Below are 23,464 nucleotides of genomic sequence, written 5' to 3'. Positions count from 1 at the left end.
GTTTTGGGGTTTTTTTTAAACATTTATTGGCTGGAAAGAGTCACTAGGGAAAGATCATGTTGCTCAAAAACTCAAGGAATTTGGATTTACCAAATGCTTTGGAAGAAGTTTAATGAACCCAGCATGACAATGGCAGCACCTCTCACTGCAGGCCCATGGCTGGCAGGAGCACAGGCACCACTGAAAGGCCAACTGACTCCAGCAGCAACATTTTTTCATTTAAAATTAATTTGCCTTCAAAGAAACCTTCCTTGGCATTCAAAAGAAACTTTTTAAAGCAATTCCCATCAAGCGTTTTATTCAATTTCTAAAATGACTTATCTCTAACAATTTCAAAAATGAAATATGCACAAGAAATATGATGCTGTTTAGGCCAAATCTCGAGCCTTACTGTCAAAATAGCTTGTGTCATCCTCAGATTCCAGCTGTGGGATGAATTCAGCTTTCTGCCGGAGTAATCCATTCCAGTCCAGATCTTTAAAGAACCGATGCTGCTTCACTTCAAAGGCACTACCTGAAATAAGCACCTTTTATTGCAGAGTATTTCTTTCAGCATTTGCATAACATGAAAACCAAACCCTAAAAATATCAAGAGCCTAAGAGAATGTACTCGAGTCTTTTTAAGTCACACATTTTCCAGGAATTTTGAGAAACAACTAACCCTTTTACCAAAGTGGTCATGCAGGATAAAACCTGAACAAGATTTCCTCCTTCCCACCTCCTCTTCCTGCTCAGCAACAACACAGAGGCTGGAAGACAGCATCTGCTGTTGCATTCCACAGCGAGTTCAAGATTCAGAACACCTTAATTCAAAATGTTCAAACTCTGAACACCACCTTGTTCATAACTGAATAAAGAGAGCAAACTCTGAGAGCCACTTAGAATGTGAGTGACAACTCACAACTCCACTGTTGTGAATAAACTCATTCATGTGCCTAGAACAAGACATGGCTCACCTATCTTCCTGAATTAGTATCTATTGTTATTAAGCTCAGAAGCTTGGGTACCCAGAAAGAAAATGTAAAGACTATCTGTCTACCCATTTATGCATTTTTTTCAAACTAAATTAATATTCGTTGCAGATGCCACCATCTTTTTAGAAAAGAAAAGAGCAGAGGAAAAGAGATAAAAGGTTTGCTGAGCGCCAGTGGCACTACAACATGTCAAATGAAACAGCAGTCTCAGCATTACAGGTATATAAGAAATCAAAAAAAATCAGTCCATCAACTCTTTTTATAAGGCTAGAAACTCTACATCTTTTCCATGACAGCAACATCTTTCAAGTACATGGATTTTAAGTAGAGAAGAACATGTGAAAACCATCTGATATCATTATTAATTCATGATCTATTCATCACCCTTGTGTGCACATGTGCTAAATCTGCTGAATACATGTACCTTTTGGAATTGTTATATATTTATCTCTAAGCCTTTTTAAACCCTTAAAGTGTAGTTTGGAATTGAAAATCCCAAATTAAATTAAACTAATCAAATCAATGAAAGATGAGCTGTCATGTGAAACCACAGTGTTGCACAAATTACTTTAAAACATGAATGTAGCTAGAGGTTATTTATTATTATTTACTATGAGGAAATGAGAATTGTTGGCTTGTAAAACTTCCAACCTGACATTATAATACAGAAAGACTGACAGACATCTCTGACTTTGCCAAACAGATTATCAGACTTTGCTGTATGTTTGGAGAATTCTACACTAAAGGCCTCTAGGAATGGGAAAGTTTTCATTTACTTTATTACACCCAGGAATTCACATCCATGGCAGGGATTAAGCTTCTACTCAAAGAGAACTTCAAAGAAATCTGATTATACGCTGTTCAAATGGAGACACAACCCTCAAGCCAATAATGGAACAGCACAAATCAGGGAAGTGATGTTGCCAAGCTGACAGTGCCCCTTTCCTGCTTCCCAGACAGGACAGTAAAATCTGCCTGGCTCATGGATATGTGACACCAATTCCCAGAGCTCCACCACACTGAATCCAGCATAAACTGCTCCCCAGCTCTAGGTCAGCATTCCTCAGCACGAGTGGGTGTGCACCACTGGCAAGGTGCCTTCATCCCCTGCTTGTGGGCAGTGTTTTCCTGTGCACAAGGCTCTTACCTGTTCCCATTCTTTCCAGAGGATTTTGGCGGAGAAGCTTAGAAATGAGGTCCTGGGCATCTGGGGGCAGTGCATCATCTCCTTCTGGCCAGGCAATTTCATCTGGGGACAAAAAGAGACTTGACATTTTCTACCAGCTTCCCAACTAATTTGAATAACCATTCATAGTCCTACACCTCAAAGTGCAGCGTTGAGAACTGCCCCAGAAGCGTAAATACCTTGAATTCAGCAGCTTAATATAATTCAAGCACTGACATTTTTCAAAATGCATAAAATTCAGCATCAGCTAAAGCTGCTGTCAATCCAAGCAGTGCTTGTGGAGACAAAAAAAAAAAGCTTTAAGGACTCTATTAATAAAGTATGAAATGGGACTTCCATGACAATCCATAAACAAAGGCAGTGACAATACTGTGGCTGTATCTCCTGCCTGCACATTACAGAGTCGTTATACTTGGAACAGAGAGAACAATTCACAGGTAACGATTTCATGCATCATATTTAGTGCTTTGATGAAATTTTCTTTTTACAAAGGACATTTGCCAAATGTGTTAAAAACTTACTGCTTCAGAAAGCATTCCCAATAGAAAATTATTTCACTGGCATATTCACTGAATGAACACAAAGCAATTGTCTGTCCAACTCCACGCATGAGAAAGGTTTAAAAAGCCACAAGATGTGAAGGTACTGAGTAAAACAACTTCAATGTATTGTGCTCAGAATTTCCTTTCATTTCACATATACAAAATTACTAATTGACTAGTATTTGGACCTACAAAAACAATAACCAAAATCAGCCTGAAATAGACCAGTTGGTGGCTACTCCTTTCCAACTCTCCATCATTTAAGTTAAAAGACAGAACAGAAAAATCCCCAAATATTTTTCCTCAATCCCACAAGGATTTGTATGACTCCCACACCATGATTTAGGAAGATATTTAGGAAGATGTTAAGCAACACAAGCTTCCATAGCTGAAATCAAATGCAAGCTGCTTTGACACAGAAATTTAGAAACACTAAAATTAAACCCCATTATTTTATACCTAATCCTTCCTGACTAAACTGCAAATCCTCAATATTTTCACAGCACATTTTGAAACCCCTTCAAGCAGAAACCTACCACTGATCACTTGTCCAAAGAGCTCTTCAGGTGTGTCCCCAAAGAAAGGGACGCAGCCGACCAGGAACTCGTAGAGGATGATTCCCATGGCCCACCAATCCACGGGCTTCCCGTAGCCCTGGCGCAGGATCACTTCTGGTGCAATGTACTCTGGAGTCCCACACACCTCAAGAGAAACATGCAAGAGAGCAATAAATTTACAAATTGCCAATTGCATGTCAAAGCTTATTCTGTCTTTTTTTTTCTTTCTTTCTTTTGCCCCCTTCAGAGCTTTACAAGGAAGTTATTAATGTTTTGCCACTAACCACATCATGCTGTGAACTACTTCCATGAAGCAAGAGTCTATATTTGAAGACATTACCTGCACAGAAATAACATCACATGAAATTAAATGTTCCTAGTGTGGACATGCCAGCTAAGTAGTTCTTTGCTGCATGCACGGGAAAGCATATGGGAAAAATGCATATTCTGTGTGTTTGGGTCTGACAGCTTGATGGATGTCTGCTGGCACAGCTACAGCTCTCAGGAACTGAGTTTTGACAAACCTCTCACATCTCTGTGCTAACAGAATTTAGTTTCACAGATGCAGAATTAGCAGCCCAGCATGATTACACACTTCAGCCTTAATCTTGGGAGGTACAGCTCGCATGGACAATGGCTAAGGAAATTACCTTGGAAGATCTAAATTGCCTGGGGCTTAGAAGCAGCAACAACAATAACAAAAGAGTTGTAAAAAGCGTACCACTGTAAAGTACAAGAATATGATCTAATGACCTAGGAGAGTTCTGTTAGAAAAAGCATCCTTACTCAGAAGACAACAGGAAGACAACACCACAGGATAATTATGAATCAACACTTGGCACAAATAAAAATTCAGCTGAAAAATTCAGCTGTGATCCTGGGTATTTTCAGTAGAGAGGAGCATTTTTTAATCCCATTATACAAGGCACTGCTGAGCCCGCATCCAGAACAGTTCCTTCAACCATGTCCAGAAAATATCAACTCAAACAGAAAGAGTTACATGCAAGAGCTATTCATTCATCAAAGGAAAATCTATCTTGTTAGCTGCAAAAACTTAGCTGGTTAAGCCTAGCAAAATGAAGGCTAAGGAGAAAAATGACCCTTAGTAAATATCATGGGGATACAAATCAATGTTTAAGCCATTAGACAAAATTACAAGAAACATATAGAAACTTGCCAAGAACTTTCTAAGCACCAGAAGGGGGAGATCGTGGAACAACCTTCAGCACAATCCATGTTACATCCCTAAACCAACTTCTGTTTACACCTACACTGCTGCTTGGGCCACCCTTTCAGCATCCTAAACTAAGAGCTGAAGTGCATGACTCCAAAACAAGAAGCTGAAATAACAAACTATATCAATTTATATACAAACAAGAGAATGGACTTGTATATTTTCCTCCCATTTTACAGTGCACAGCACAGCATCAAGGCAGAGGAGAAGTGCTACTAACTCTGATTCTTTCCCATGACAGAATCCTGCATCTGATCAACAGACAAAATTTTTCAGCTTACCTGCTTGTCCAGGAATTCCCTGGTATCCTTCTCAATGTGGCCCTCATAAAGATTAGTTGTAAGGCTCATTAACCCGATTTTGGACAGTCCAAAGTCTGTTAGTTTAATATGACCCATTGAAGTTATCAGGAGACTAAAAGAAAGAGAAGTAAAACAATGCAACATTCATTTGTTTCCCAAAAGCAATTTCAAACAAAAAGAACACAAGATAACGCGAAGGATGATGTCAGTGTTACATCCCCATTAAACACCTGGAAAAAACCTCCTATGCAGCCAAATATCACTGAGCAGACAAGGCAGCTAGGAGTGGGACTACCTTCTGCCAAAACACCATCAGTGTAGCAACATCTTTGGGATAACACCTGAAGACATTACTCCCACCCTTTTCAGTGCCTATCTGCTTCTAGATCAGTAGCAAGAGACTCCATAAAACCTCCTACATGTCAGATGCTGTTGAAGATCAGTGCTGTCTCCAGCCCTCATGTCCTGCTACCTACAGAGAAAGCCCTGAAGGACTGACTCTGTTCCCTCTGAGGGCCCCAAGACTTACTTATCAGGTTTTAGGTCACGGTGAACAATCCCATAATTGTGTAGGTACTCCAGTGCCAGAACAGTCTCAGCAAAATACATCCTTGCCATATCAACGGGTAGGGCACCAATGTTCTTGAGCAGTGTAGCACAATCACCTCCTGGAAACAAAACAGTTGCATTTATGGCACGTTGAAATGGCAAATATCAGTAAGAAACAACAGCTATGGGTCTGCAGTACAAGATTAGACCAGGTTTTCTAAAGGCTGTCTCTCTCACAACCCTGTTAGGAAGAATTCTGAAGATCTCTCTGTACTCTGTCTGGAACTTAAAACAAATATTAAAATCCTAGGAAAATTGAGATCCATATATGTTGGGCAGGCTTGGACAGGAATTGTACAGATGCCATTTGCAAACTGAAGAAAGCCTTGAAGAAAGTAAGTCTGTGGACTCCTGATTGAAGCTTCCTTGGGAACACTGGCCACACATTTCAGTCGACCTTCATTTCTACTTGCAAAGAGGAATTAATATTAAAATTTCCTATTGTCAATACATCTGATTTCATTCCACTAATTTATCTGAAAGAGCACTGATACAATAACTACAATCTTATTTCTCAAACATTCAGTCAAGCAAGCCAGGCATAAGAAATTAATCCTATCCACCAGTGGATATTGCTTATAATAAGATATACTGATAAAGTAAAATCAAATTATATTTCAAAGAATAAGCAAATCAAACAATGAAGAAAACCAACCCCAGCATAAAATGGCACTTTATTTTTAAAAAGGCTCCTAAAGAACAAAGGCTTATGTCTCTTAAATCTTTTTCTAAGTGGAATGTCAAGCAAATGTGCTATGGATCCAGCCATGCCATGCCACAGGAGGAAGGGAGGGTTGCCTTTCCAGTCAAGACAGGAATGTTCATGCTGACTTCTGGCTTCAGCAGTGAGGCTCAGCTCACTGCCAACATGTTGTATCAGGGATTCACAGCCCCTTTGGAGGAGTGGAAACCAACACCCATACCTTCCACATACTCCATAACCATGCACAGGTGCCGCTTGGTCTCAAAGGAGCAGAACATGCTGACCACGAAGGGGTTCTCAGCAAATGTCAGGATATCTCTCTCCACAAAGGCCTGCTGGATCTGGTTTCTCAGGATCAGGTTCTGCTTGTTGATCTTCTTCATGGCAAAACGCTGGCGGGTGGTCTTGTGCCGCACCAGATACACCGCTCTGCAAAACCACACCGAGAGCAAAAGGTCCATTTTCAGTTCAAACTGCTTTGCTGTGGGCTCAGGTTTGGAGTTCTTTGTGGTTTCATTGGGGTTTTTTAAACAGTGATGTTACTGCTTTGAATGGATCCTGACAGACTTATCTATGGCTCCAGAAATTCCTGTTTCAGTGACAAGCTTCCCTAGAAAAGAAGGAGCCCTTCCCAAAGCTACTCTGTCTTCCTGAATAAAGCAGCAGTTTTGCTGATCTGACAAACAAGGAGGTATCTCAAACACCAAATTTCCATAAGCACCATTGCAGAGCAGCATGTATTTTTCAACACTACAGTGACTACTTTGCTTAAAAAATTGTCCAAAATCTATGGAATCAGCAGGACTTCTTTCCAAGCTCCATAAAATTAATTTGACACAGCACTGCCACCAGTGATTTCCTTCAGTAAAGTATCTCTTACACTTCTATCATTTGCAGATCATTAGATTCCTTCACATTAATAATACAGTTTGCAAATAAAACTTTCATCCAGTCTCCCTGCCTTATTGAATCAGTACTTGTTTCCTTTTCTCTGGAATACATTACATTTAACGTGGTATTGTGTCTCACTAGCCACTGACTATAAAATAAACCCAGGATAAAGACATGTGCCTAACAGCAAAACTACCACTTCTCTCTCTCCTTTTTACAAAGTTATGTGGGGCTTGTGCAGAAATGTGACTGAAGAGATTTAAAATCTTTTTGTCTCATAATGACTCTTCAACGTGCTCCATTGTGTCTTCACTCACTAAAATCCCATGCTTACACTTTTTCCACATATAATTTTTAAAAAGTGATTTGTTGTTAACTAAGCACCCACTTCCACAAAACACTCAAGCACATGCTCAGGTTTTGTTGTTATGACCTACTGAGTATCACTGCCTTTCAGTAACAGCCTAATGACCTCACCGGTAAAGATTTATGAACTGTAAAGAGTCAGGAACTGCCTTTTAAAATTCTGAATAGGTTTGTGTGTGTGGTTAAAACTGTAACTGACTGAATTCATACTTGATTCTTCAATGGATAATAAAATCTAATAGCCTTTCTCATGTATTACTCCTCACAGTAGATTTACCCCAATGTAATTCTAGCACTTCTTTAAAGCATTTCAAGTGCTCACAAACAGCCACATATGTTACATATATAATATGAATAAATGAAAGAAATGGCATCTCCCAGAAGAATGCAGAAGATACAACAACTGTGGAACCTCTGTAAGACCCAAGTGGAATTACCTTATGCTTTGGACCCCACAAAACCCAGACATTTGCCAAACCTTGCTATAGCCCTTTGCTGGGTAGGACAACAATAGCATTTTCCTCTAATTCAAAGTCTAAAAGTCTTACCCATAAGCACCATTACTGATTAGTTTAATAGTTTCAAACTCTTCTTCAGATGGAGTTTTCTTCGACTGGACGGAGGCCCCACGGCTCTGGGGAAAGACAACAAGAAAATGGAAATCAGGAGCAGGAATGACTTAAATCTATATGGGGTTATTTTTGTCTTTTTCTCCTTTAGCACTCATTAACTCAATCTCAATCCATTTCTGAATTTCTGGAGTCCTCAGCTTTAGGACAGCTGTCTGTATCCATAGGGTGTTTGCAGATTCCCTCCACAAATTATTAGCACAAAAAGTCAGTGGACTGTAAGATGCAGGCCTTTCCTTAATATTACATTTTCTTTAAAAAGCAATAAAATAAGGATCTTTGAAACGTAGCCAGTTACATAATTAAACTTTTCCAGTGGTTTTACTATAGTCAACTCTTTTCAATACCCATCACATTTTACAAATGTAAAATATAAAGAATATAAAAAATTCCTCCAGATGATTTTCATTTTTAACTCCAAAAATTAAAAAAAAAAATCCACAAAACTTGGTAATAATGCCTATTTGCATATTTTAAGCATTTTACCACCACCGTAAAAAGATTTTCACATTTTTATGAGCATGTACTCTAGTTTTAAGATGAGCTTTTAAATGTCTGCACCTTTTTTTTTTTTAATTACAATTACTCTGCCTTATAATTAATTCTTTACTGTAGACTACTTCTTTTGAGAGAAAAAAAAGTGCTAGACAGACTGAGTGTATTACTGCTTTACCTCGACTGAATCATCTGTCTCGGGAGTGTCTGGGCTGTCATAGCTATTCAACTGGGCCATTTCTGAAAAGAAAGAGGAAAGATTACTCCTAATGATCTCAATCAAACACTATTCTCTTTGTTTATGCAGGAAAAACAGGATTTTAAGAGGTGCTTGTAGATGACGAAGGACATTTTCTCCCTCTGTAAAAAGTCACCCTAATTATACAATGATAACCTTTAACATCTTGTATGCTGCAGGCAGTATAATATATAAAGATGAATATAATTAATTGTTCTAATTTCAGCCTGACTTACTCTAGATAGTTTCTATAATAAGTAAAAGCAATAAATGCATGTTTGGGGAAAGTGCTGTCTAGTTAATATTAAAACCTATTACACACATATATGTCTGCCTGTAGCCTGGTGGCATCTCTGTGGTCCCAGAAGAAAAAGCATCACATTTCAAACAGCTGCCCTCCACGTGACGTGGCTGATTCTGCAAAACACTGAGCAGCAGCAAACTGGGGAAAGTAATTTAGTTTGGGCTACTCAGCTGTTGCAGGAGGTGCTGTAAATTCTGCAAGCCCAAATCCTACCTTAGCTACGAGGCTCAGAACAGACATCACTGACATTTCTGGGTGCCCTCCTTACAGAAAGGAAATAAGGCACCTTGACATCTCCCTACATTTCCAAAGAAAATTTGACTTTAGTAAGGGGAATTAGCAATGGAAAGGTTCTCTCCCATGACAGGGATCAAAGGAAATTTCCCTTTAATGTCAGATTTCAACAAATGCTATTAAATTGCATTTAGCAATCTTTGGTAGAAATTTTCCTGAAGAGCTCTTCACTTGAAGTCAACCTGTCACTGTCATTCCAGTAAACACCAGAGAAGTTAAACTAGTCCCAGCCAGACTACTAATTTATGTTAAAATTATGCTCTCCTGAGGTAACAAGAAGCATAGTTCAATCACTGAAATATTCTGCAGTAACCTCCAGTCTCTGTCACACTTTCTATTGTTGCTGAACAAGCTGTGCATGCTCAGAAAACTTGTCATTTCAGCCAGCAAAGTGCCAGGCAGAAATATTAACTCACTGATTCTAAAGTTACAATCTTCTGGGCCAATGTATGTCTATATTAAGTTTACCATATGCAATTCTGGCACCTTGCAGAAAAGCTGTTTCTGTCCTTACATTGCTCTCTTTGGCTTGGTTGCTACACAAGATGTAAAACTTCAATCTCACCTCCAGCTAAAAATTCATACTCATTGTGGTAATCTCATGGAAAACCACGAAAAACACACTTTTCCCAGAGAGGACAATCAAGTGGGATGGCAAAATACTTTCCAACTAGGCCACTAGCAGGCCAGGCAGATCAGAAAAATAACAGGTAAATTTACTTTTACTGTCCAATAGCATAGAGAAAACAGTTAAATCCTAAAGCTATTTTCTAACATTGTTTCAGCTATGACACAGGGACACATTATTAACATCATAAGTAAAGAACTGTCACTATTGATGTGCCATCCTTACCCCAGCAACATTCCTTTGAGACATGGGGCTGAAAAGGACAGTCTAGAATTTGACAGCAAACAGAAAAATAAGGAAAAATGGCCTAGAAATTCAATCAATAAAACAAAAGCATCCTTCAGCTATGTAGTGACCAGGAGATTTGACTATCCTTTCAACAGTTTGGAAAGTACATAAGAGGAGTTCTCACCCTCCAGGGGATCCCTGGTGAGCCCCAGCTGGCTGATAATGTAACGAGGAATGTCGCATTTAATTCCTTGCCCTTCCTTGGCATGGCCTTCTGCAGCTTCCAACAGATGGTAGAACTCCTCAGGATCAAACTCCTACAGCAAAGCAGGGACAGACACAGAGAGAGGTAAATGACACAGCTTTACAGTTATGAAAGGTTTCTCCCCCTTCGAGGGGAATCCTCAGAAACATCCAAAGGTAATTCTGGGCTCAGCAGTGATGCAGAACATTTCCAGTTACAACAAGCAAGGCAATGCTTCCCACTCTGCTCTGCAAAACCAACACAAAGTTACATCCCACGGGGTGTCCACAGGTTTAGATCTGCAAATCAAAGCAGAACAAGGACTATAGGGACTTTCTACAAACCAAACCCAAACTTTCAAAAGGTCCTGTTAACTTAAGTGTTAAGTGTGGACACAATTCCCAGCTTTGTCACATTGAGATGTGCCAGGGAAAGGTCTGTGATGAGAACTGAGGCACCACCTTCTGCCACCTCCATCTGACAGGTGAGTTAACCCAAGATAAGCCTTTGCTGCTGTCAGTTGTCACTTCTGATCAAGCCATATGCCCACCCAATCCTGCCACTGTCCTAACCTCAGCAATTGCTAATGAAATTATCAATAAAACAACTTTCTTCATAAGAAGTACTGCTGCCCTGTTTCTTGTACTCTACAGTACAGGATCACTTCAGCAACTCGGTCATGATGCATGTGATCTCTCAGGCCAGGAAAGGTTATAGAAGGTGTGATCTCTTGCACTGGACTAAGAGATACAGCAGGAAACAAAAAAACAAGCTTTGGGCAGCAGGAGCACTCTGCTTAGGAACAAGTTCACCAGTTAACTTTAGCTCCCCACTACAAACCTCATCATTCACCAGCAATGAGCAGCTTCACCAACACTCTTCAAAAATTCTCCAGTGAATTGGGAGGGTGAAAGGGGAAGAGTTTGAGCAAACAGCTGAGCATGCACAGACAACAGTGAGGGCATCAGTAAAGAACTGCTGTGTGGTCAGCAACGCAAGAGAAAAAGAGCACAGAACTGCAAACAAGAAAAGGAAATTAGAGCTTGTAATGAGGTGAAGAGACCTGAACAGAGAACAGATGCACTTTTCCATGACTGCTCCAAGCAATGCTGCTTGGACAGATGCTGTCATCAAAGACAGCAACAATGTGAGAAACAAAGTTCCTTCCCAACTCCTCTGGAAAAGGATTAATCAACAGTCCCAGAAGTGGCAGAGAGCAGGAGCCAGACCAGAGAGGACACAGAGAGAGATGGTCACCAGAATGCAGGGAGAGGGATGGTGGAGCCAAGGAAGGACTTCTCCGGGTACAACTGCAGGTCATTCATTGGTCAGTAAAAGAGAGGGAAAAATCAACTTGGTGACAAAAAACACAAACATACAAAACATTAAGGAACTATATAAATTCCAGTTCTGAGTTCTTTATGGTAGGTTTATTCATTTGAATACAGGAGAATGAACCCTACTAAAGGGAGATGGGTGCTATGGAAAAATAAACAAAAAAAATTAGATACTTTTCCCCAAAGATGGTTTCAGAGATGCACAAACCACACTATCATTTTCTTGAAGCCTCAGAGATTGTCTGCCAATAAACATTTCATAGTCCAACAGGTAATGCAAAGACAGAAGCCAAATAGCTGAACTTTGGATACTTAAATGTTTTTGACTGCATTAAAACAATCACAATCATCACAAGAACTGTCTATGTGGTCATTTACTTCATTTACAAGGAAAAAAGAAGAATGAGCTGAGTTACTAAAGTTAACCTTAATACTAAATAGTAGAAAAACTTTTTATAAATTCACATATAACTGAAGCCAAAGATTGAATGACAAAAAAAGTATGTTAAAGATAAAAATGAAAATTAGTTCTCAAAAACTATTTAAGCAGTTGACTATCCATTACTATATTTCTTGTTTTATGAGACAAAAGGAACATTAGTATTTAGTTCTTCATGTCACCAGATTAAAATAAATATTTGGGAAAAAAATTGCCAGAAAGGCAATGCATGTTGAAAAAAACAGGTAAGACCAACTCACAGATCCAGATACTATTTCTATACTTTAGAGTCTGGCCACTTGATTGCCAAGGTTGTCACTACATACTTGGGAATTCATTACTCAAATCTCAATGACTTCGCTGCTTCCACCTGCTCCCACTCATTTTGCAGAACACCAGGTGGAGAAGACATAGAAGGACCTGGAGACCTCTTGATTTGCAACTAAGAGCTGCCTTGAGTTTGGAACTCAGCAGGTACAGACACGGGTTCCCAAGGCTTTCTGAGGTCCCAAGTTTTCCTAGATGATGAGTGTACACGAGCAAAAATGACAATGGTGAAAGCAGCAAATACAAACACAGTGAGTTTAAATTTATCTCCTTTCTCCATTGCCTTCACTGCCAAAATAAATTTTGAAGAAGTGCTGGAAGAAGATAGGTGGGAGTTACAAAAACTCATCTAAATCACAAATATGGTTTGAAAACCAAGGAATTCCCAGTTTGAATGGAGTTGTGGCCAGGATTTTCAGTGCAGTCTGGCAGAGATTTCTGGAATCAGTAAGTGAAGGTATCTGCCCTGCTGGGTTGTGCAGCCAACTTCCTCACTGACAGTGGCCTTCCTTGCACCGCAGGATTCCCAGCAAAGTGATCCATCTGACAGCTGTGGAGGAGGAATAAGGAACCCTCCAAAGTCTACTGGTTCTCAGAACTTTTGCAGGTGTTTCCAAAAACTGGTATTAAAGACTGGACCACTTTGTCAAAGAAAGCTCCACAAAAGTCATTCATCTTCCAGTGACTCCAGGGATAAAAGTCACCCATGGACACACTGACCACAACATAACCCAATGTTAATTGTGGTTTTTTAGCCAGCCACAGATCACTAATCCAGCCAACTTCTCTGATGTCTCAAACACCTGTAGCATCTCTGTCACTTTTATATCCAGAAAGAACCACCATGAGTGTGCTCCGACACACCAGGAGCACAGGTCATTACCTTAATTTCCATTGTAGATTTGTGACACCCCACAACTTTTGGTGACTTCCCTACATTCTCATTAATTTTTCAACATCCTTTTGAAATACAATCACTGATTGAAATACAATCACTTCCAATTGTCTACACTTCTTTCTATATATACTGAAGATTTATATTAACCCTATGGCACGACAGTGAGAATACAGGTTTTCAAGCTGCTTCTCCACCATACCAAGGAAATATTTTTGTAGTTACAGAACTTTGGGACACAGTGGCCTATTTTGGAATTGCCTAAACAAATTTCAGCATTTTCTAGCACTAAACTAAAAAAATGCATTATAATTAGCCAAATTAAAAAATAGACATATTTCCTGTTAGAAAGGAGTGAAACTTGCTTTTGTTTGTATTCCAATAGCACCAAACTGGATTTCAAACCCAGGCTTCCAAATCTCCTTGGATCTCACACAGGGGTATCCCACTGTGTGTTCACAGCTGGAAAACCTGACACCAGGTTTCACCAATAGCTGGGTCTACAGGAAGGGTTTGAGTCCCAGAGCCCTAACACCATTTATGTCATGGAACTTCTTCCTTAGTGAAGCTCTTCTTTAGCACAGCGCCCTGGACACCGGGCACACCCCATACAGACATTTACAGGCTCCTTACAGCAGCTATTAACAACATGAGGAACATCCAGTGGCATCAAGTAGCAAGGAATGATGTTGACAGCTACATCTGGCCCCTCAGCCATAAACTTTATACTAAAACACAATTCAGCTGCTGATGCAGCTGACAGTCCATTGCAGAACTACTTCTATATTAATGCAGAAGCCACTTAGTACTTCTTTTTCTTTTTAACTATCAATTTATTTTTCATCAGTGTTTAATGAGCATGTAAAGGTCTCTTTTGCAGGCTTTGTGTCCCTCATCTCCTCAAGTGCCCAGCACTGTCAGAGCCTGCCAGACCCACACTCACCAGGCACTCGAGCAGCCGCGCTGGCCGGGCGATGATGATCATCAGCTTCTTCACCAGCTGCGTGACGAAGGCAACCTCGGAGCTCTCGGATCGCTCGTGGGCCTGTGGGGAGCACACAGCACGTCAGGGCCCAGCACTGAACTCTGAATTTCTCTGTCTCACATGCTGAAGGCGGTCACCAGCTCAGTGACCAACCCAGCAGCAAAAGCGTGGCTGGGTCAGGGCAGGCTGAGCTCAGCTTGCTCAGGGATGCCGTGGCTTTTCCATCACATCTGACTCACATTATCATGTAAGAGATATTTCAAAGGCTCTATTTGCATTATATCACCTATCAATTATAATAGATACAACGTGGGCTCAGTTTATTTTTTAAAATGAACAGAGGAATATTGATTTTTTCAATTTTACCTTCCACACAACACTGACATCTAGGTAATGACTAACTGACACATTTCTGAGCTTTACTTTCAGCTAGAATTTGAACTAGAATTTCTCTTCATCATCAAGAAAAACTCAATCTCAGTTTCTCCTTTTTACTGTTGAGTAACTCCAGCATTGCAATGTATGTTATGCAGGTCCAAGCAGATAAGCAACGAAAAGAGCATATAAAACTTAATTCAGAGGATTTAGTCCTGTCTGTTACTTCACCGGATTTCAGAATAAACTGAAGTCTTAGTTTCAAGATGTACGTGTGTATTTGTGTGATGGGATGTCTTTTTACAACCAAACACACCAAAACAATAATAATTAAAAAAAAAAAAAAAGGCAACACAAAAAACCCCTCAGAAATTTACCCTTCTCTTGATGAAGCACACAATGGCTGCATGATGAGTTCTGGGGCAGAAATATAATAGTATTTCATTGCAGAGTGATAAAAAAAATGGCAATGCAAAAACTCTTAAACAAAGTACAGCTATTTTTCCCCAAGGTCTAAAAATTGTGCTGTGACACAGCCACAAATATAAATGAGCTTTTGCTGGCAATGATCCAGTTACTTATAGGAGTGATATTTTATCAACAGTGCAAGCAGCAATAAACTAAAAGGTTCATTTAATGTTGTCCATTAGAATCACCTAAGAAGACATATTTATATGTTTTATATGTCTGAGAAGTCAAATCACACTGGTGACCACCTAAAAGAGCAATACAAACACAGGGAGCAGAAACTCAGAACTAGAAATACAAAAGCAGCATCTTATGTAACATATCTCTGATACTTTGCTGCCAAAGAAAAAATATTAAGAGATTCATTATTTTTCATTTCGACACCAGTCAGAATAGAAATGTTGATTGTGTCCTTCTGCACTGGTAAGCACTGGCTAGAATTTTAACCTTGAAGAGAATGATGTACCTGCTAATTCCTTATCTAAAAACAACAACAGAAGTCCTTCTGGCTATGGAGCCTTAAAAAGATTGTTTTAGAAATATTGAAATAAGTTGTGATTTCTTTTCCTAATTAAAATATTTTTTAAATTATAAAATAGAAAATAATCACAACAAAAATTATAAAGTCACCTTTTGTTCTCTAATGCATTATGCAAACTTACAAGTTACAATATAAATTTTAGAAAGAAATTCATGCTTTCATATTTTAAAAGCCATTCCAGATCACCAGAGGTTAGCTGCACTGAAATGAATAGATAAAACATTAACAATTTTGTATTATTTTAAACTTGAGCCATGCAATTGGAAAGTTCTTTCCTCCCCCCCACATAGGTTATATTATGCAAAAAATATAATATAATAGATATAATTCATCATTTTGCACCCATTGGTGCTGTTAAAGAGAACTTAGTCTTTTAAATCAAGTCCTTTTGTTTTCTCCTCTTCTCATCTCTGACAATCCAGGCAAAACAATTTAAAAATGCAGCTAGTTTAATCAGGTGTCTGTTTTGAAAATGAAAAGCTAGACCATGACTGCCAAATGATACAGAAAAGCAAAAGGAGAAAGAAAAATAAAAAAAGCATTCACAAAAACCAAACACAACTTGTAACAGCCACTCAGCCATCATCTCTGCACAGCGCTGCTCTTCCAAGATGCACAGTGAAACTGCCTCCTCTTCTCTGCTGCTGCCACAGCACAGCCCGGACATCCCTACGGACTCCTCGTCCCCAGTGTGCCACGGACAGAGCCCAGGAGCTGGAGGTGTGTCCAGCCAAGCACCATCTGCTGCTCCCATGAGCCAGGTGCCAGCTGTGCCACCTCAGCAGCGCGGCCCCAGCACCACACACCGGGCTGCTGGTGGCATCTCAGGGCTCCCTGCCGTCCCCAGGAGGGCTTTGGGCAGGGGCTGATGCCATTCCTGCACACGCTGCTGGTGACACGTGCACAGGAGGCAGCGATGGGTAATTTACAAACCGATTCCCTCCTCTGAAAGACCCATCCGTCACTAACTGTGGCTGCTGGGGCATGAAATTAAAATCACTGTCCTCCCCTGGGCTTCAGCAGGACCAATAACTGGGATATGCAAGTCACAACGCTGTAATTGAGCTAATATACTGATGGAAACCAAAACAATAGACCTGCAAAGCCTAGGACTGATAAATTTACACTCAGGCTCCTACTAAGAAAGCAACCCCAGCCAGAATATCCATTTGCCAATATGCAGCATCAGTCACTGCTGTAGAATGCTCATACCCTCCCCTGCTCCTTTTGTTCACAGAAACACCTGTAATCCTTCACCTTCCTGCCCAACTGGCTACACCTTGGCTACTTCTACCCTATTGATTCAGCCAAGGAATAACTGCCTATAACTTTTTGTTCCTCAGTAACCTGAGATTCTAACCCATGGTAACAGGTAAAGAACTGAATGTCACATGTTCTTTTTTATAGCGGTGTTTTATCTTATTTTTTTGTATTTCTACTTTGTGAAGTATAGCATTCAAGTTCACATTTTCCAAAATGAAGAAAATCTCTTAAATTCATTTTTACCTCATGATTATTTCAATGATGTGATAAGTTCTTCTGGCTAAAAGACAGTATTTCATGCTCCAAACAAGGGAAAAGATCTCATTTGCCATAGCTAATGAGATCTGTTGGCCTGTTATTACAAAAGCCAGGATCTAAAAGTCTTCCAAAAGCTTTCTGGTTTGGTGCATTTAAACAGCTCATTATTTGCATACCCAAACAATCTGTTTTACATTTTTACTCAAACTACAATATATTAAATCAAGTTTCCATTTTATAGTTTGAAATGCTGTGCAAGTTTAGTTTGTTAGCAGGTATTAGAATCAATACCCTAAAAAGAATTTTTAAGAGAGAGAATCCATTATTTCACAGTAAAATTGTAAGAAAATCTGTGGATATTTCTGCCACTTGCTGGCCTCATTATTCACCAATAAAGCATCTTTCCAATCTTTCAGTATGTTATAAAAATATACCATAAAACTCCATAGCCTCCTACACAGACCATACAACTCCCAAGTTGAACAGCTCTTTGAATTACCTTCTAATTGGTACTATTTATGTACCTATTATTTATGATACTTTACAACCTAAACAAAGGTTAAGATCCTGCCATCAAGTTTGGAATAGTTTAAACTTGACTCCAAAATGTCCTGTGCTTCAGGTGAGTCCTCCAAAGGAAGTAATATCACCAATTTTTATATATTTTGACTAAAATGTTCCAATTATTTCCTTGCGGAATGCAGTCTGAAGTGCCAAGCACAGACTAGGCAAGCAGAGGAAACAAGCAGCTCTTAAATATTAAAATCTAAAAGATGATAAGCTAAGGAACAGAAAAATCCATAAGACAGGAAAGAAAAACCAAACAAATGAGAAAGATGTGGAATGAAGCCTTTGGCTTTCCTGCAATGTCTTTAATGTCTTTGTTCTCTTCTTCCCAGCCTGTTCTGCCTCTCTAAACTTTGCTTTAATCACCTCTAGCCCACCTTACTTCCCAGAGTAAATCAATCACACTCAAGAGCTGACCCCTCTCTCGCCCTCACACCACAGACGCTGTTAAGGAGGAAGAGGCAAAGAAAGCCCCAAATGTCAATTCCTGAGCAAGCTCAGATGACCATTGCATCTCCTCTAATCACAGTCCAATTACACCTTTCCCAGTGTTTCAGAGCAGCAGGATAATACCTGTAGGATCAAGGGGGAAGGGACATTTAAGAAGTATATTTTGAGGATTTGTTCTGAGGGAAAGGGGAGAAAAGGAAAAGCTGATTTATCTGACCCACACCTTCTCTGAGACCCTGATTAACCTCTTCAGGCCTGAAGACAGGACTGAAAATGCAGACTGGAAGTGGCCAGCCCTAATTTATGGCTCTCTCAGTTCCTTATGGTGTAAGAAATCACTGTCCACACACAGGAGGAAACTCAGGTTCAGGGAGAATTTCAGGCTCCAAGGATCTGCTACCAAAAGCAGTAAAACACAGTGTAGTCCCCCTGTGCCCCTGAAACATAAGGGATTTTGATGACCATACAAAGTCACTTTTAATGAAACCTTCCCAACTTCCAAACCATCACCCAAAGAGACCTGATCCCTTATTTCACAGCTGACATGTGCAAATACTCTGCTTCCAGACTCTGGAGATAGAAGGGGGATCCACAAGTGGTTATATCCAATAGGCAGACAATCATATAGACCCTCAAAAGATATTCCCTACCTCTCTTGGTCTGTCAAAATTATATTCCCCATCCAAACAGAACACCACAGATCCAAACATGACTCATTTTTCTCTCAAGCATAACAAATACCAGAAAAATTACAGCCACACTTAGATAAATGGGGCAGCCAAAAAATTTAGCTGATACAAGGGAAGTTCCCGCAGCTTTCACAAAGCTTTTTAATACAACAAATGTATATTAATATAGTATTTTTACTCATTTTCCTTTTTCTAATGTCTGAAAAGAGTGGCAAAGGGACACAATCTAGTGCAAGTCATGTCAGTGAGTTGACAAACTTATCGATAAAGGTAAAATAAAATGAATACCATAACAGAAAACAAAGTATTTTAGATGTTCTCTTTCCAGGTGTCTCTGTGATATTTGCTATCTGAGAATGCAATATTTATAAAATCAGTTTTTTCAGCTTGCTGTATCATTAAAGCAGAGGATTAGGAAGATATTCCTAAACAGAGGTCTGGACCCAGCAATTGGCAATAGCACAAACTCTTCACAACAGTTATGGCATAAATTCTAAGAGATGTTTGAAATTTAATATTGTTTTCATGTTGAAGGGAAAAAGCAATTTTTAATGAGTAGCTGAAGCATACTGAGACTGCATTAAAATTACGCCCCCTTGTGTATTTTCATATGCTTTGAATGCCACAAAACACATCCAAGTACTAAAAGCCCACAACTGGATTACGCTCAGCTCAAGAAAATCTTTTGTGAAAAATTTACAGCAACACTAATAGCTATGGTGTTTTCACTCCTTGAAGGCTCTCTTGTAATTAATAAGTCATTCAGAGTCCTGAAGTTTATGAGAAAATATTTCAGTAATTTTGTTCAGCTGAGTAAACTCAGTTTTCATAAATGGTGAAGACTGCCTTTGACTTACTCATATTCCCATTTAATTTCTGTACAAACAAAGTTCACAGGTGAAGTGATTTACTCAAATCCAGCCACAGTAGATTCTGTTCCAGATGATTGGAACATCTCAGATCTCCTGACATCCCCCACCCACTGCCCCTCCCCTGGAATCCACACTGTCTCTCCTAAAATCAAAGCTCTGGCTTATTGGTTAAAGTTTCAATCAAAATAATATATTCTACTTTCCAGAGGGCACTTACATCCTGGAGAAGTTTCTCTAAGTTTTCCTGCAGCTCATAAAAGTACCGAGAAGTAATAAGACCTTCACGTGATTTATCTAGGCAATCTCTGGCCAGTTCAATAACTTGATGATGAATGAAACTTAGGACCCCATCTGCTAATTGCAGCACGTTCTCAGGAGCATTGGAGGCAATAAACTCAGCCAGCCGTTCTTCCATCTGTGCCGTGGCCTAAAAGTGCAGAATAAAGAGAAATTACTCCTGAATTTTACTAAGGCAGACCTTAAAGCATAAACAAGTAGGGTGCTAAAGAAACATTTGCAATATCATATTGCACGAGGCTTAAAAAATATTCCAAAATACAGTAGCGTTTTCTGAGAGTCAAGATAGCACATCAGAGGCAAAAGTTATATTCACATGAGCAAACAGCAAAAATTAATCAAAACATGCTTTCTGAAAATGTAAATGACCATAAAAATATCTTGGTCCTGAGGCTGTATTCCTCCCTGGGTCTCCAAAGTAAGGATGTAAGATGTGAGGCAGTTTTCAGAACTTTCAGACAAGACTGTGGAAGCTGAAAATCGTTGCCCCAAGCAAGAAACACGCAGCGTTTCTATCACTATAAGCCCTGATATCCTGTCTCCAGAGAAACATCTATTTTTACTGGTGGTGGAACAGGAAGGAATGGCCATATCGACAGCTGTGGGATACACAATATTTTACACTCATTTCAATGAGATTTTGTCTTTTAACTTGCTTCCACAGGTTTCATTATCCAGCTTTTTAAAAAGCCAAGGCATGGCTCTTCTTCTCACTCTTGTGAGAATTTCTCGTGCCAATAGAAGACATCAAAATTTAGCAAATATGAAATACAAACAAAAAAACCCAATTCAGCCTTTTCCAACTTAATCTCTACATACACTAAATCTATTTCTTCTACTGCAGAATTAAGATATGAAGATGAGGAGGCAGCTTCAAACTCTCAATCACTGCTTGAAAAGCTGGACTCCTTCACCAACCAGCACTACAAACTAATTCTGAGCTTGGACACAAGTTCATTGAATGCATTATTCAAAAAGTATTTCTTTACCTTTGGAAACCTTTCTTTGTACACATGATTCATCATTATTATTTCACTGTCAAAGGAAACTGGAGAGCGACCAGGGCTGGAGGAGAAAAGAAATCATGTTATCATTTACAGATATCACACCAAAACTTCAAAACCCAGCGCTAATCATAATGCTGCCACATTGACTATAGCCATTCCAAAGCTTTGAGTTCACTTCAGTGCTGTGCAGATGCTGGACCTCAGAGAAGATCCTGGCAAGCAGTGGCAGTCTGCAGTCTCCTGGAGATGCTGACATCCCTGTCCCCACACAGGCTCTGGTAGAAACTCCCCTATTCCATTTCCAGTGAATGCAAACCCTAACACAGAAGCTTGCAGAACCCCGGCACATTTATTGCAGATACATTTGCTATTCCCTTCATCCTGTGACTGCCCTCCATGGAAGCAGGAGCAGCCCTACTCAAAAAAAAATCACACTGAGCTCTGGAGTCTCCAGTGCCAGAAGGGAGCAGGGCAATAGGAAGTAAGGAAGTTGGGGTGATTTGTTTTGCTTTGTCTGAAGGATACTGCACGAGCACTGTTATTCAGCTAAATCTTACATATAAAATAAATCCCACAGGCAACAGGGACAGAGTTCTTTTATGAAAGCTGCATTCCCTTGATGCACATTACACCATGGATCCATATGCATCTATGCACAGTTTGCAAGAAACTTTAAAGCACTCAAAAAATAAAAAAACAGGACAGTAAATCTTGACAAGCTGCATTTATGTTACTGTTTGGGTGGGTTTTTTTAAAGAAAGGTTGCATCTTGTTTCATCACATCTGATGGTATGCAGGGCTCTGACTCACTCTGCCACCAAGGACAGGCGGATGAGGTAATGCAGATAATCCCCAGCTACAGATCGCCTGCAGCAGCTCAGTGCTCCAGCTACCTTGTTTCAATGCTCAAAACAAACAAGGGCTTCAATTATTTGGCATCTTACATGATCATTGCCTTCATGATTTTAAGAGAAGTAAATACTCCTAAAAATACTCTATGTCAAAAGATACAATTTTATCTTAAATGCCTTCAAACATTTCAAACTTGCTAGTGAAGGATGAAATCGATCTCTCTAAATGGAATAAATGCATTTTAAACTTGGAATGCATTACAGTTACTACCTTCCTGCTAACCTATTTAGAGCAAAAAACATTCTTTTGGCAACATATATTAACAATTCAAAGAAAATTTAACTCATTGTGTCACAGATTGCAGCAGTACCAAACTCTTTTTATGCCTTGTACTGAAATTCCATTAATTACGTCATGTCTTGTTTTTATTACTGCTTATTCCTTAGCTTGAGAAAATGCACTTCAGATTAAATCTGTCACTGAATCCTTATGTTGAAGAAGAAGAAAACTGAATTGTATGTTATGAATAGCAAGTAAAAAGACATTTTCATCAACTTCCCTTAGCTTCATAGATAGATATTTTTAATCAAGAAGAATTTCTTTAAAAAGAAACTTACATTTATATTCATATGTAATGTATGACATAATTAAACATTCGGGTAAAAACATTTAAATTGCAGAGTTATAAGCAAATTCCCCTGCACATTTAGCCTGCTATCCTTATCCTTTTTTCTCTTAAGACCAAACATGCTGACACAAACGCCACACTTGCTTACTGGTACTTCATATGGAGCTGGAGGACTTAGTGAACACAGTTATTGAAGAATTTATTTTTCTCTGATGTAATTCTTCTCTGTGTGATCTAAGTGAGGTATAAATTACAAGTATATATGAGCCCTTTGATACTTACACAGAAATACTGAGGCACACACATACTTCACTTTAACAGTAAAATTTGTACATGCTTAAGTATTTGCTGTCTTAGGGCTACAATAAAACATGAGGGATTTTGCCTTTTGCTTTCAAGGCACTTTATTCATACGGATACAGGAAATTAAGAGCTCTGCAGAAATCAGGCTACTTGAGCTGTCCTGCCAGCAGATGTAGAATTTCCTTAGGGAGACCCATGATAGGAGAATTTACTGTGTTTGCTTTTGTTTACAAAAAAATTTCTGTGCACACCAATTGGTAAGAAAGTGCTTCCTTGGGCATTTGCAGTTTTGTCTCTCACCTTCTACCACTTTCTAACAATCAAAACAACAGAATACCCAGAAATCTCTGGATAAAACTTCAGATCAAGGGGCACATTGTCACCCAAAATAAAATTTGCTCAATATACGAGGTCAAATTAAATGTCTAGCTGACTATAGCAAGACTGCAACATAATATACTGCATCATAATTTCTAATGTTGATTCT

The 23,464-nt window shown here is 39.3% G+C and overlaps 1 protein-coding gene across 1 annotated transcript in view; it reads right to left on the bottom strand.

Annotated features, from left to right (window-relative positions):
* MAST2 (microtubule associated serine/threonine kinase 2) overlaps positions 1–23,464 on the bottom strand; it is a 187,152-nt gene that overhangs the window by 20,089 nt on the left and 143,599 nt on the right. Inside the window, exons 10-21 of the mRNA XM_059477731.1 lie at positions 21,177–21,252; positions 20,108–20,317; positions 14,366–14,467; positions 10,365–10,497; positions 8,667–8,728; positions 7,913–7,998; positions 6,328–6,536; positions 5,325–5,463; positions 4,775–4,907; positions 3,239–3,404; positions 2,122–2,223; positions 392–514 (exon numbers count right to left, since the gene is read on the bottom strand). Of these exons, the coding sequence (XP_059333714.1) occupies positions 392–514; positions 2,122–2,223; positions 3,239–3,404; positions 4,775–4,907; positions 5,325–5,463; positions 6,328–6,536; positions 7,913–7,998; positions 8,667–8,728; positions 10,365–10,497; positions 14,366–14,467; positions 20,108–20,317; positions 21,177–21,252 (1,541 nt within the window). The remainder of the gene's footprint in view (positions 1–391; positions 515–2,121; positions 2,224–3,238; positions 3,405–4,774; positions 4,908–5,324; positions 5,464–6,327; positions 6,537–7,912; positions 7,999–8,666; positions 8,729–10,364; positions 10,498–14,365; positions 14,468–20,107; positions 20,318–21,176; positions 21,253–23,464) is intronic.

The sequence above is a fragment of the Ammospiza nelsoni genome, chromosome 9 (genome assembly GCF_027579445.1).
Source record: "Ammospiza nelsoni isolate bAmmNel1 chromosome 9, bAmmNel1.pri, whole genome shotgun sequence".
Lineage (NCBI taxonomy): Eukaryota > Metazoa > Chordata > Aves > Passeriformes > Passerellidae > Ammospiza > Ammospiza nelsoni.
Note: the sequence above shows the minus strand (reverse complement) of the source record. Positions and strands in the feature narration are given on the sequence as shown.